At 38.5% G+C, this 14,478-nt stretch overlaps 3 protein-coding genes and 5 non-coding genes across 23 annotated transcripts in view; 2 read left to right on the plus strand and 6 right to left on the minus strand.

Annotated features, from left to right (window-relative positions):
* LOC145890428 (NACHT, LRR and PYD domains-containing protein 12-like) overlaps positions 1-14,478 on the minus strand; it is a 481,386-nt gene that overhangs the window by 89,308 nt on the left and 377,600 nt on the right. The gene's annotated exons all lie outside the window — the stretch shown is intronic.
* LOC145888948 (cytochrome P450 2U1-like) lies at positions 2,774-5,523 on the plus strand. Its single transcript, XM_082979817.1, has 9 exons — positions 2,774-3,028; positions 3,086-3,228; positions 3,540-3,642; positions 3,745-3,854; positions 3,955-4,076; positions 4,392-4,504; positions 4,584-4,719; positions 4,974-5,137; positions 5,212-5,523. The coding sequence occupies exons 1-9, from the start codon at positions 2,774-2,776 to the stop codon at positions 5,521-5,523; spliced, it is 1,458 nt and encodes a 485-aa protein (XP_082835943.1).
* Trnat-ggu (transfer RNA threonine (anticodon GGU)) lies at positions 6,522-6,595 on the minus strand. Its single transcript has one exon. It is a non-coding gene; the product is annotated as a tRNA-Thr (tRNA).
* Trnai-aau (transfer RNA isoleucine (anticodon AAU)) lies at positions 7,732-7,814 on the minus strand. Its single transcript has one exon. It is a non-coding gene; the product is annotated as a tRNA-Ile (tRNA).
* On the minus strand, positions 8,564-8,637 carry Trnai-aau (transfer RNA isoleucine (anticodon AAU)). Its single transcript has one exon. It is a non-coding gene; the product is annotated as a tRNA-Ile (tRNA).
* Trnai-aau (transfer RNA isoleucine (anticodon AAU)) lies at positions 9,838-9,911 on the minus strand. The gene has a single exon. It is a non-coding gene; the product is annotated as a tRNA-Ile (tRNA).
* LOC145890466 (MAM domain-containing glycosylphosphatidylinositol anchor protein 1-like) lies at positions 12,262-12,766 on the plus strand. Its single transcript, XM_082981544.1, has 2 exons — positions 12,262-12,339; positions 12,658-12,766. Exons 1-2 carry the CDS (start codon positions 12,265-12,267, stop codon positions 12,754-12,756), a joined length of 174 nt encoding a protein of 57 aa, XP_082837670.1. The 5' UTR covers positions 12,262-12,264; the 3' UTR covers positions 12,757-12,766.
* On the minus strand, positions 13,416-13,489 carry Trnaf-aaa (transfer RNA phenylalanine (anticodon AAA)). The gene has a single exon. It is a non-coding gene; the product is annotated as a tRNA-Phe (tRNA).

A 14,478-nucleotide genomic window follows, 5' to 3' on the forward strand; every position in this document is an offset into this window, starting at 1 on the left:
GATTCCTGAACGGCACGCGTCCGCCCTGGTTGAACTTGCTTGGCAAGATGAGTTATTTGAGATGCGTCTCTTGGATTTTTAAAAACAACGAGGTAATGCGCGTTCAAGCTGATAGTGCGTTGCTCCTTTCCTTTGTGAAATAAATTCTGAACAATGTATATCACACTTATATTTTTGTGGTGGCTCCCTTTTGTAAAAAGATTGGTCACGCTTTTGTCGCATTCACTCATTAAATCATCAATAATCAAAAGTGTTCTCTCTGACGAATCAAAATCAGTTGCCAATCCCCGAACAAATTCCACACCGTTAATCCCTTCGTACGCCCCTTGCCACTCGCCGTAACACCATACAATGCGTTGGGGATTTGGTAAAGTTAACTTCTCGTTTATGAGACGTTTCACAAAGAACGTTTTACCACAACTAGTCGGACCAGCTACAAGGCAAGTGAAAGGGTGAATAAAATCCATGGTGTTTTCGCAAACAGATTTTGAACAAACTAAAAGTTTTTTATGTTTGTTGCGCTTTTAAACGCTTTTCTTTAGACTGTTCTTATAGGTTACAACCTCAGCTGCTTCAAGCACATGTTGTTTATTCGATAGAACGAACACAAAACTTAGGTTAGTATAGCCCAAAACACTTTAGGAAAGAAATTGCATCTGAATTAGTTATTTCATTTTGTGTTTCAGCCAGTCTCTTCTCTTCACGAAGGCATGCTTCTTCCCAATTCGGACCGCACACATCTTTTCCTTTACCACTAATTCCGGCAACGAATTGCCCACCTTTGATTTTGAGAAGAAACTCACATCCAGGAGAATGTTTGGCATGTTCTTCCCAAGCAACGTCATTTAGTTCCCAGTTAAAGAGGCAACATCCACAATACCAACATTTCACTTTATCGTGATTACCAATAAAGTAAAATCCAGCTTCGGCTAAATCCGCCGGTGTTGATCGGGTATGATAAGGCCAAAATCCATATTTGAACGAATCTATACGTTTTCTCTCTTCAGCCATATTAACATTTGTAGGGTCCAAACAAGGATAATTCCTCGTTCCCTCGACCAATCCACCCGGGGCACATATGACCGAGGTTAAAGAGTATTGAGCATCACTTCTATCTCTTCGTCCAAAGAGAGAACGACCAGTAAGAAATGACATATTTCTATTCAACTCAGAAGTGAACAAACCGAAAGCCTTGACAGTCACAACTCTTTTATACCATCTAGTGACCAGTGCTCATTCAAAAAACTTCTCACTTGGGTTTACGTCCTTATTCGACCAACTCATTCAACAAATGAACCAATCTAAGTTATATTTCCTACAATATGGGACCAATCCCATATAAGTGAACAGTGCCCGATCCCACAGAACAGTGCGCGATTCCACAGAACAGTGCGCGATCTCAAACCAAGTGAAGAGTGCCCGATCCCACAGAACAGTGCCCGATCCCACAGAACAGTGCGCGATTCCACAGAACAGTGCGCGATCTCAAACCAAGTGAAGAGTGCCCGATCCCACAGAACAGTGCGCGATTCCACAGAACAGTGCGCGATCTCAAACCAAGTGAGGAGTGCCCGATCTCAGACCAAGTGAAGAGTGCCCGATCCCACATAAGTGAAGAGTGCCCGATCCCTTATAAGTGAAGAGTGATAGCGTTCACGGGCTGGACTCTACTACTTACCTGGCTTTTCAGTGGAATTGTACTAAAAAGGGTTATTTTATTCCCTGTAATGTTTGCTTTAAGTATTACAAGAATGTTTCTCACTGAGATCAACTTGATTCAGCGAAGATCCAATAACCTAACCTGAAATCCAAAGTGACACGAATGGTGCTCGGGCTGGCTTAATCGACCGTTAAAGCGGATATTAGCTGGATATTATTGTCACCGTTTAGTGAGGTCGCTTGTAGCAATAAACCTCATGTGAGTCTGTGACGTCGGTCAAGTACACCAATCGCGTCATTTATACTGATAATGACATAAGTTTTTGTCGAAACGTCTTATTTTAAAATGATAGTGTTAATAACAATATGGGCCAGTCTCTTTATACTCAGAAGAACGAAAAAGTTTTTTAAAATGGCTATCCGCAGTGACGTATATCCACAACGTGATCAATTTCAAACGCAGAAGATGAAACAAAGCGTAGCGGCGGTTACGCCTAAACGTGTTTGTCTGTAACGCCCACCGCTTGTAATTTTAGTTGAGCGTATGGGACTTGTCGTAGACTGCAGTGCATAGTAAGTAAGGCACGTATGGAATCTGAGGCCCATGCATGAAAGCTTGTAGAATAAAACCGGTTTAAATCGGCTAAAAGAAAGGACGAAATTTTTTTCGGACTGGTTTTAAAGCCAGCACTTTATAACAATACAATTAGCAAAATGCAACTGTTAAAATTCGAACTGCAAAACAATAATTTTTAGTGAACGCTCAGTATATGCCTAGTTCATAATCAACGTCTGTTTCTCTTGGCTGTTAATGCTTTTATGATTCGTGTGGGTGATGTAAAAGCAACACAGAGACAAGCTATAATTCTTTGCTACATTGCTAGTTGCGGAAGTACGTGACAAATTATTGTAACGTGACACCCAACACAGTTGGCATATCACGAAGTTGCAACAAGTACAGCTCACCGCGGAAACAGTGTTAAGAGCCTCAGTAACGTACAAATAGTCCCATGTTTCAGATACAACCACATTATTTTATTGTCACGATCTTTCAAAAATCAGCTTTTGTATGAATACTGAAATGGAAACCTCAATTTTTCTGTTGCAGATAAACATGATTGAATATCTGAGTATCAATGGTGCTACTGCGTTTTTTGCTGTTGCATTGGGCCTTTTGTATTGGTATTGCAGACCTAAAAACATGCCACCTGGTCCCAGGGGAATACCTTTGTTAGGAGTTATCCCCTTTCGCGGTTCACATTTTGCAAATAAACTTGCGAGGTGGGGAAAGACATACGGTCCCATCATGTCGGTACGGTTTGGTCGACAGGATTGGATTGTTCTCAACAACTACGATGCCATAAACGAGGTAAAGTGCTCACAACTGTAGTGGTTCAAATCTGATGAAAACTTGTTTATTTTTCAGGCCTTGGTAAAGTGCCACGAATCCTTTTCTGGACGTCCTAAAGTGCCGGTGATCGAAGTAATTTCACGTGGAAACGGAGTAATTCTCACCGATGGAAAGAAATGGAAAGCTCAACGAAAGTTTGGACTGATGACGCTTCGAGAGTAAGAATGTATTGTTGTAAAATAGGATATGCCTAAATGCATCAGTACGCTTTATGGTAAATCATGATAAAATATTTCCATGTATATGTTTTTACACTTTTATCATGAACACATCGGACAACTGTTATTCATGATAAAGGTATTAAAAGGACAAATTATAGTGTATGAAAATTTCACCTCCAAGGAATTTATGTCATGGTTAAAGCAAAAGTAAAAACACATAATGTAAAAAAAACATTGATTTTGATTCGTTTTGAACACACGCAGCAAATTAATAACACTCACATAAACATTATACATAAAATGTTCAGTTTCGGAATGGGAAAACACAGCATGGAGGTTCGTGTTTTGGAAGAAGTCGAATATATGAACGAAGAAATAAGAAAACATCAAGGAAATCCATTTTTTATTAAAGTAAACAATTCTCAATGGTTTATTCACGTATAAACTAAAGTTTCGCCAACCAAAATAATTCGATCTTGGCAATAATTTAGAAACATAACTTTTACATTCCAGGAAATTTTGGAGAATACTGTTTCAAACGTGATATGCAAGGTTGTATTTGGAGTACGCTTCCACTATAACGACCCATGGTTTACAACTTTATTGCACATCATACAAAAATGGTGGGTGGCATCGAGTAGAAGAAATTTTAATGTTCTTGATTTATTTGACCTCGAGTATTCGACTTTATTTTGAATTTCCAATATGCACAATTATTTACAGGTTGACAGACCCGAAAATGAGCGGTGTAATGGGTACCTTTGCATTTGCACCATGGTTGCAGTACATTCCACCTTTTTCCTGGTATATGAACAAACTTGTGGAGGACATCGCTTTTGAGACAAGTTAGTCGTATACTTTTGGGCCAAAAATGTTGGTTCCTGGGCATTCGAAATTCATGATAACAAGAGAGTTTTTTTCTGAGACTTCAGCGGTGGTTGTTTTAGTTGAATTTTGAAATAGTTGAAAAGACAAAAGTATAACCAAAAATTACCACCATGTTACAAAACGTGGTTTTTTGGTATCATGCAATGTTGCAAAAAAATCCCTCTGGCAGAGGATGAAAGGGGCATGGTTAATTTTGATTTTACCGCAAATTTTACTATCATGGCGGCACAAAACTCTTTCGCAAGAACGAATTTGTATTTAATTCAATGCAGGTGAATTTGAAAAGAAAGTGAAAGAGCACGAGGAAAATTTCCAGAAAGATGAGTTGCGTGATTTTATTGACGCTTTTCTTGTGGAGATGCGAGAGGGCAAGGATACTTTTACTGTGAGAATTTACACTTTGCTTTTGAAGTACTTGAATACGCGCCTCACTTAACAAATTGCTGCAAACTGGCTTTATGCAGCTGCTTCACTACATACGAGACTTGTTTGTGGCCGGCACTGAAACAACATCAAGTTCTCTTGCTTGGGCTGTTCTTTGTCTTGTTCATTATCCAGAAACACAGACAAAGTTGTACAAAGAAATCATCAATGTTATTGGTACAGTTTACTCGTCAATTAATTATATGTTTACATTTCTCAACGTATTTGAATTTACGCTGGTACGTCAATGCCATGTTTTCTTTAAACCACAAACAATTACAACTTTGTGGTAGCATTTCATGTAAGTTATTTTGAATTTAGTTGTTTAAAGAAAACATGGCATTGACGTATTCCCTGCTGTGCAGAGGAGTGCAACAGATTGAAAATCTAATTGAACATTTCCAATTGTCCTAATACTTGTTGTGGCGCAGGAGAAAGTGGCAAACCTTCCATGTCATTGAAAGGCGACACGCCTTACGTATCTGCATTCATACAAGAACTTCAGAGATACCGTACGTTGGTTCCTTTAAGGCTACCTCATTCAACATCGAATAATACGAACGTGGGAGAATTTCATATTCCGAAAGGCACTACAGTAAGATCGCATCCTAATAAACTTAAAAGCCATAATTCTATCCATGAAAACTACAGTCATCAATTCCATTGCAGGTTATTCCGAATATCTGGGCTGTTCATAACGACCCAAACCTTTGGGACGAACCGGAAAAGTTCAAACCAGAGCGGCACTTGGACGCCGACGGTCGATTCGTCAAATCAAATTACGTCATACCGTTTTCAGTAGGACCACGACATTGCCTCGGAAAACTTTTGGCTCAAATTGAACTTTTTGCATTTTTGATTTCAATGGTTCAAAACTTCGAATTTTCACCTGCACCTGAAAATCTTCCTGATATCGATAAAGGCTCCAAAGGAACTGTGTTCTCACCGTATGCTTATGAAATTGTAGCCAATGAAAGATAATTGTAAATATAAGTTTGGGAATTCCAAACATCTTATTGTGTTTAATACAAAGTTTCCGCTATGTGGCTTGAGTTATTTTATGATTCAATTTGTTGTTTGCTGCATATTATTTCAATTGTTAGTGCATGGAGCAGAAATGAATATTATTTAAAGAATTTCTTTATGCGGCAAACCTCATTAAAAACTGTGGGTTTTTGAATTGTCGTTGTACAACGCTTCGGTCAATTCGTTTGTAAAGTAATTCTTAGCCAGTGATTTTGTTTCAATCTACGAAATATATTTGTTGTTTTCATTTTTCGCTTTGCAATCAAAAAAAAGTTTTTGATGGCTTGTCTGATATCTACAAAAAATTGAGCGCATTTCGCCAATATCAAGGGCGACCATTTGGCAGATAAGGAACTTCATTCAAGAACGTTTTAACAATGCTATTAGCACAATGGGTTAAATCTGTTGGCCATTAAAGCTGCGAAACAACAAAAAGGTTTGCAAAGACCCGAAATGTCATCTTACTTTTCTTATCGACAAATTTGTTAGTATTTTGTTTGCAGGTTGTCCCGAATACCAGGGCAGTTCACAACGACCGCAACTTATGGGACGAATAGCGAAGGAACAGCAAACGTAAACCAACCAAAAACTGTTGTGCAAATGGGGATTACGAAGCAAAAACATATTTTTGGGATTTCCTCAAACAATTTCCGACAAAGAAATTAAAATTTTTATTTACCATAGTTTCAGAAGTCACATTAAAATTGCAAGATATTTCTTGCAGCGTGCCTCATTCCTCAACTATTGGTCCGCTACTGTTTCCCATTTACATAAATGATAACGCAGTAATATTTCATGCAATGGCATGATTGCCCCACTGCGCAGGTCCTTGCTTGGCGATCACAGCTATCGTATCGCGATCATTAGGTTTGCAGGCTTGGCAACCCAGGCATTGCAGCCCAGCTGGATCAGCCACTTTTTTCCGACAAGTCGGAGCAAGATTTGAAAAATCAAGCTCCCGGTGAGGTTTGAACTCACGACCCTGGGCTAACCAGGCCCAACGCTCTACCAACTGAGCTACAGGAGCTCAGTGGTTTCACGGGGTATACTGTGGCCAAGGTACACTGGTGCGCAAGCGCACAACTTGCCAGGCAACCTTCACATATACGTAGGGGATCTCTACCACCGTATCAGATAACGCAGTAATATTCCATACAATGGCATGATTGGCAGGATCGCCCCACTGCGCATAAATGATCTGCCAAATTAAAGCTCCTTCAACACAACATTTTTTGCAGATGATACACGTCTGTGAATGTCTGGCAAAAATATGCATTCACTGCAACAATCTGTAAACAGTGAAACAAAAAAAGTTAGCATTTGGCTTGATACAAACAAACTATCATTACATTGTAGTAAAACAAAATACATACTGTTTCGACCTAAAAGGTCTCATCAGTGCAGCTGGTGTGACTGTCAGACGACTTTGCTGACCAAACGGCCAAGCAAAGTCAGCAAAGTCGTCTGACAGTCACACCAGCTGCACTGATGAGACCTTTTAGGTCGAAACAGTGGCCATCTGTCTGCAGCTTATACACAAATTCATATTATTGGCTCCACATTGCTTATCATATGATTATTGTGACACGGGGCCTGACGGCACTATTGGTTGAGCTTGCTTGGCCGTAGTGTTTCCACCTTGTTTGCTCCGTAAGGTTGCACCTAGTTTGGTGCCCAACGGATGACGGTGACTGTATAGTCACCACAAAGTGGAAGTCTTTGCTTGGCCGTTTGGTCAGCAAAGTCGTCTGACAGTCACACCAGCTGCACTGATGAGACCTTTTAGGTCGAAACAGTGGCCATCTGTCTGCAGCTTATACACAAATTCATATTATTGGCTCCACATTGCTTAAAATACATACTGTTTGGAAACCATCGCCCAAAATCCAACTTCAGGTTACTTCTCAAGGGCCATCCAATAGAAGTAGTAACAACTGTGAAATACCTAGGAATCATAATTGGCCATAACCTCACATGGACACAGCACATTGAATCAGTTTGTGGCAAAGTGGCAAGAGTAACTGGTGCCCTGGCAAAATTAACATATATTATCAACCAGCATAAAGTTTGATCTGTGTCGCCTTATTTGGAATTGTGAATTGAAAAAAAATATTTGTGGTGGGGAAAATATTGTAAGCGTATAAAATGGTCAAAAATCGTAATTGGCCAGTACGGGGCTCGAACCCGCGACATTCGCGTTATTCGCGTTATTAGCACGACGCTCTAACCAACTGAGCTAACCGGCCGGACGGCCGTCATCACCGAACACGTGAAATTGCTTGAGTTTATGTATGTAACGCCTTGATTTTTTCCTGTTTCTTGATAAATACTTAATAATGTGTAATGCGAACAAATGTTTTTTTGCAGTCATAAGCAGATGGCGCCGCACAAATACATGCAATTGGAACAAAAACTGAGACAAGATCCAAGGCTATCGCTTTATTTCTAATTCCTTCATCGTTTTTTAAAGCGAAATGTTTTTTGTAGACTGTTCACTGTTGGAATGAATAAATATTTTTGTAATGGTCGTGCTAAAATGTTCAGAGATATTTTTGTGTTGCAATTTAAAAAGCGATTGTTTTTTAGTCATATAATTCACCACCGAGCGTGATCAAGTTCAAGAAATTGCTACAAGACTGAACATTATTGTTCAAATATGTTTTTTAATTTAAGCAACGACTGTTTATGACACACTTAATTCTCTTCTATGTAAACATATCTTTGTAAACAATATATGACATGACCGGATATAACTGCACGAAAGCATAAAAATGTGTATATTGTGTTATGTTTGGTCTTCAACACAAAACTAGGCAGTGGAACACCATAGTTGTCACATAAAACCGAATCGCCAATCAGGCACGAAAAATATTCCAACGTTATTGTGGCAGTGTTTTATGAGCAAATACATATTGGTCTTTATCTCGTTGCAACGAAAAGCACACATATGGGAAAATTGAGTAAAATTAATAAAATGTTCATACCTAATAAAAGCTGGCCAGTACGGGGCTCGAACCCGCGACATTCGCGTTATTAGCACGACGCTCTAACCAACTGAGCTAACCGGCCGGACGACCGTCATCACCAAACACGTGAAAACCTGGTACGAGTAACTGCAGGGCAGCACACGGCTTGGTAACATTTTTTACCTCTATTTGTGTACCTTTGTTTTCACCTTTGTGTTCAAGCATTTTTTTACATATATTGCCTTTCAACAAGGAAAATTCTTACTCTACAAACATATAAGCCGGTAGCGGCGCACAACTGGAACAGAAACTGAAGTAAAGGCAGAAATGTTGAATCCCTTATTGTGAATGTGCCATCGTATGCTGCTCGTCACAAGGTTAAATAATATGATAAAATATATTCAAAAGATCATCATGTTTTTACAAAATGCAGCAACACAGAGGGCAAAAGGTTTTTTTTTTCTTTCGTCCTTATTTTCGGTTACACCTCCATGGCAACCCTGTTTATTGGTCAGTTTGTTGAATATTCGCTCATTTGCACGATGTGGCAACAACGTTTCGAAAACCAAAAATTTTTAACCAGGTTGAAAATGCCAGCAATTCGTGGAAAATAGGAATTCGTGGAAATAAGGTTGGTATGGTTTTTCAAACGTTTTTAAGAGATTTTTGCCCGATTTGGTCAAAAAACTTCGTTCCTTACTTCAACGCCTAAAAGTCGTGACGTAATAACCTACTTACTAAAGCATGTCAGCCATAATGATCAGTTAGATATATTTGCTAACAAAATTTGTGGTCGAGAACAATCTAACCAAGCAAAACTAACACGCGATGCAGTCAGTGAAAAAAATATCGTTTCAAACGTCGACTTCTTTCAGGAAACTTCTGAACTCCATAAGAAACAACAAGATTATCAACAGAAACAGGTGGCGATGACCAAAGAAGATGAAGAACAATATTTTAACTACTGCTCTGAGGCTATGTTCCGAATCCATATTCTAGAACTTCGACTGAACAGGTGAGTCCAGTATTATTACAGAAGACAGTGGTTGATAACCGCTAATAAAAAGCAGATCCGGTTGATCACAAGCAACAAAGTATACAACAGACGTTTTGTTGTTTAAGTTACGTTTTGTAGCGGCATAATTATTGAGGTTTTTTGGGGAATTCTTGATAATCTTTCATGGTAGTGTATAAAGTTTGAGCTGTGTCGCCTTATTTGGAATTGTGAATTGAAAAAAACTATTTGTTGTATTACGTTGTAGGGAAAATATTGTAAGCGAATAAAATGGTCAAAAATCGTAATTGGCCAGTACGGGGCTCGAACCCGCGACATTCGCGTTATTAGCACGACGCTCTAACCAACTGAGCTAACCGGCCGGACGCTTGTCATCACCAAATGCGTAAGGTTGTTTGAGTTTACGTATGTAACGCCTTCCGCTTTGCTGATGAATGGCAAATACGTAATGTGTAATGCGAACAAACGTTTTTTTGCAGACATAAGCAGATGGCGCCGCACAAATACATGCAATTGGAACAAAAACTGAGACAAGATCCAAGGCTATCGCTTTATTTCTAATTCCTTTATCGTTTTTTAAAGCGAAAAGTTTTTTGTAGACTGTTCACTGTTGTAATGAATAAATATTTTTATAATGGTCGTGCTAAAATGTTCAAAGATGTAATTCACCGCCGTGCGCGATCAAGTTTAAGATATTGCTACAAGTCTGAAAATTATTGCTTAAATATATTTTGCAATTTAATGGCATTTTTCAAACATATTTTGGAATACCGATAACACTAACTTATCCTACTTTGAGTGAAACCGGCAATCCATGTAATACTACATGGTAAGCAAAGCTCAGTTTTGCAGAGTGTGTGCTATAACACCGTGCGCAGACAACGTGCAAAATAATCGTTGACAAAAATTACAACAAACGTTAATCGACGCAAACAACATCGGTAAATATGGTTGCTGGCATGTTTACAAGTTGCGGTGACAAAAAAATTTTCGAGCAATGGATGGCAAGATTTATGACTTAAACTTTTATGGAAGTGAAATGTTGTGTGTGAGGCATGTTGTCAGTTAAAAGTTATCTTTTATGCCATTTACACTTTATAAAGTTTTAACGGCAGCGACAGTGCGGTATTTTATTATAAAGTATGTAGATATATCAATTTTCTCCGTGAGGTTTCACCTATTTTGGTTCCCAACGAATGAAGGTGATTGTAAAGTCACCACAAAGTGGAAGTCTTTGCTTGGCCGTTTGGTCAGCAAAGTCGTCTGAAAGTCACACCAGCTGCACTGATGGGACCTTTTAGGTCGAAACAGTGGCCATCTGTCTGCAGCTTACACAATTATATCAATTTCGCCTAAACGGCTTCGTCAATTTCTGTACAGAATAGAATAAAAACACGAATATGAAAAGGTCAATATTCATTTCTGGGTAAAATTTACGCAACTCCAAAACCAAGACGTTCGTTTTTGTTCATTGTTCTTTGTGTGCTGGGGGTGACAGTAACCCTTCTATTTTTAACCTTTTCTTTTTCTTTTTTGGACCCTAACGATCCTCCTTTTTATCGAAGTATATTTTTCATGAGTAAGCAAGCTGTCTCGTTTTTGCCTACGGAAATAAACGTTTTCATACCGCCAATTTAATCATGGTTTATTCGACCTGTTTTTTTGTGGCCCTGACTCTACTGGCAAAAGTGGAGGAGATGAACAATACGGAAATGTTCAACGCCACTGACGATTCCAATGCAACTTCATGTGATGATATGATGACACACGTACCAGCAAGTAGGTATTTTAAGGTAAAGGAAGTGAAGAACAAATTGCTTTCATCATCGTATGTTTGGTCTGTTAATCCTATTAAAAAATTCTTTAATTTAAAGCAAGTTTGAAAATATGCTATAGCCAAAACTTGCTAATTCGATACCATGCATAAGACCATTGTCAATTTTTCTCCAAAACCAGCAGAACTTCTTATAAAAGGTTGATATATCTGGAGTGCAATCCATACGTAGATATGAAGAAGTAAATACTCACAAATATGTTTCGACAATCCAAAAGTTGAAAAGCTCAACACAACATCACTAATTTATTCACCGGTGTAAATTGCTGTTTTTTTTCTAGAATACAACACCAGCTTTGAAGTTCTGTGGAGCTTTGAAGGTCAAGGGAGTTGGATTAACACAGGCGACAAATACTGGAGTCGAATATATGACTCAACACCAACTTTTGGAACTGGGCCAATTGCAGCCGAACATGGTAACATAACATAACGACGCAAGGAAAATTCAGATTCATGCACTATCCCATGAGTGTTGTAAAAGAGTGCCTGGCATCAGCGTGTTATAATTTATTTGGTTCGGGTTGACACTCTTATATTTGGTTGAATATCAGTGAAAATGTATTTACAAAATTGTACTAAATAACATAAATCAATGCCCAAATTAGTTTGGATTCATATAAAGCCGATTTATATGTACTTATTCTTTTTTCCAAATGAAGCTTCAAAACAAATATTTACCATTGAAATAGAACTTTGTTTAAATTTTAGGAACGTTTTATCTTTACACGGAGGCATCAAACGTTGACTCTGGTACTCAATTTGTTCTGGAAACTGTCGGAGAATTAGTCGGATGTTTTTGTTTTCACTTTCTGCAACAACACAACGTGGTTAATGACGGGATGCCACATCACATATTCCGTGTTTTCGTTAATGACGAGAAAATGTTGGAAATTGTCAACGAAACTTCAGTGTGGAAACGTTATCACATTCAAGTGAAATCGGTCGAACCTGTGAAGGTACGCGAGTGTCTCTGCATGTTCACTGTCTGTAATTGATGGCATTCATCGAGATTCTAAATAAATATTTATGTTTGGCGATAATTAAATGTGTAGACTTGCGATATAACAAAAGAAAGGGAAAAAATAAACAACTTCTTTCGGAAATTTGTTAATTAATATACTTTATGGGACCTTTTTCGCCACATTGCTATTCGAGGACAAAATATCGTCGTCACAAATTCCGGTCGGATTTTCTTCTCATGCTGGGTCCTATAACCCACCGTGCGACTAATACGGTTTACGGTGATAAATTTTTGTTAATGCCTGTTTTTTTAGATCAAGCTTGTTGGTATCCGTGGAGTGAACATCATGGGTGATATGGCAGTTGATGACTTGTTTTTCACCACAGGAAAATGCCCAGATTATGAGAATTAACGGCTGATCCTGATGTAAAAAAATTATAAGACCTAACAGTTTATTGTGTTTAAATATTACTACGTAATAATATAAGAATTGTTTGAAGTTATTATTTCTTATGTCCACGTCTGCTGAATTTCAAACTATATTAAAATTAAATTCCAGTCAATGTCAGGATATGTGAATTGTAGAATGTGTCATCGTATGTGAATCTTTGTTGAGCTTCTTTAAGCAACGACTGTTTATTAAATACATTATGTACCGGTCACAAACTCTTCTATGTAAACATATCTATGTAAACAATATATCGTATGACCGGATATAACCGCACCAAATATTCTCATCGAACAAGCAGTAGCGAAATCATAAAGATGTGTATATTGTGTTATGTTTGGTCTTCAACACAGAACTAAGCAGTGGAACACCACAGTTGTCACAAAAAACCCAATCGCCAATCAGGCATGGAAAATCTCTTCTGAACGACGCCCTTACAGCTTTTCTGTAATATAGACATGGAGTAAAATTGATCGGAATTTTAAATCACTGCTGGTCTAAATCAAAGTTATTGTGGCAGTGTTTTATGAACAACTACAAATTGGTCTTTATCTCGTTGCAACAAAAAGCACACCCATGGGAAAAAGAGTAAAAGGTATAAAATGTTCATACCTAATAAAAGCTGGCCAGTACGGGGCTCGAACCCGCGACATTCGCGGTTTTAGCACGACGCTCTAACCAACTGAGCTAACCGGCCGGACGTTCGTCATCACCAAATGCATGAGAAGTTTGTTCGACTAACCGCAGGGCAGCACAGGACAATGTTTTACTTCTGTTTGAGGGCCTTTGTTATCATATTTTCACATATATCTTTGTTGCCTTTTAACGAATAAAGAACAATTCTTATTTCACGAGCAATTAAGCCGGTAGCGGCGCAAAAATATATGCAACTGGAACAGAAACTAAAATAAAGGCAGAAATTTGGAACCCCTTGTTATGAAAGTGCCACTGTATGATGCTCGTCACAAGGTTAAATAATATGCAGCAACACAGAGGGTAAAAACGTTTTATTTCTCTGTCGTCCTTATTTTCGGTTGCACCTCGATGGCAACCCTGTTTATTGGTCAGTTTGTTAAATATTCGCTCATTTGCACGATTTGACACCAACATTTCGAAAACAAAAAAAATGTAACCAGGTTCAAAATGCCAGCAATTCGTGGAAAATAAGAACTCGTGGAAATAAGGTTGGTATGTAAGTGCAGAAAAAGCCATAATATTGGAGAGCTGCAGACAGATTGTGTACACGCACTGTTTCGACCTGTAAGGTCTGACACACCACTGTCAACGGCTGCACTGATGAGACCTTACAGGTCGAAACAGTGCGTGTACATACTCTGTCTGCAACTCTCCAAGGTTGTTATGGTTTTTGGAACACAGAGGTTTTTTAGGGGTCAGATCGCGTGACAGAACACGACCAACTTCCACGAATTATGAGGCTCAGCTCCAGCTCAGTCCAAAGACCTCAAGCGAAGATTGATAAAATGTCAGGAAATCCCGTAATCTCCAACTTTTCGATTACAAATAAGTTTTTGTGATGTTTCGTTGATTTTGTTTAGTTTCTGAAATAAAGTTGTTGACCAATGACCAACACTTTTTTTTTATATGTATTTTTTCTTTATATTTATCCTACATGATTTTGCAGGGGCATTTATTTCCAGTTCATAAAACGCACAGCAATATATCTTG

The sequence above is a fragment of the Ascidia mentula genome, chromosome 2, assembly GCF_947561715.1.
Source record: "Ascidia mentula chromosome 2, kaAscMent1.1, whole genome shotgun sequence".
Lineage (NCBI taxonomy): Eukaryota > Metazoa > Chordata > Ascidiacea > Phlebobranchia > Ascidiidae > Ascidia > Ascidia mentula.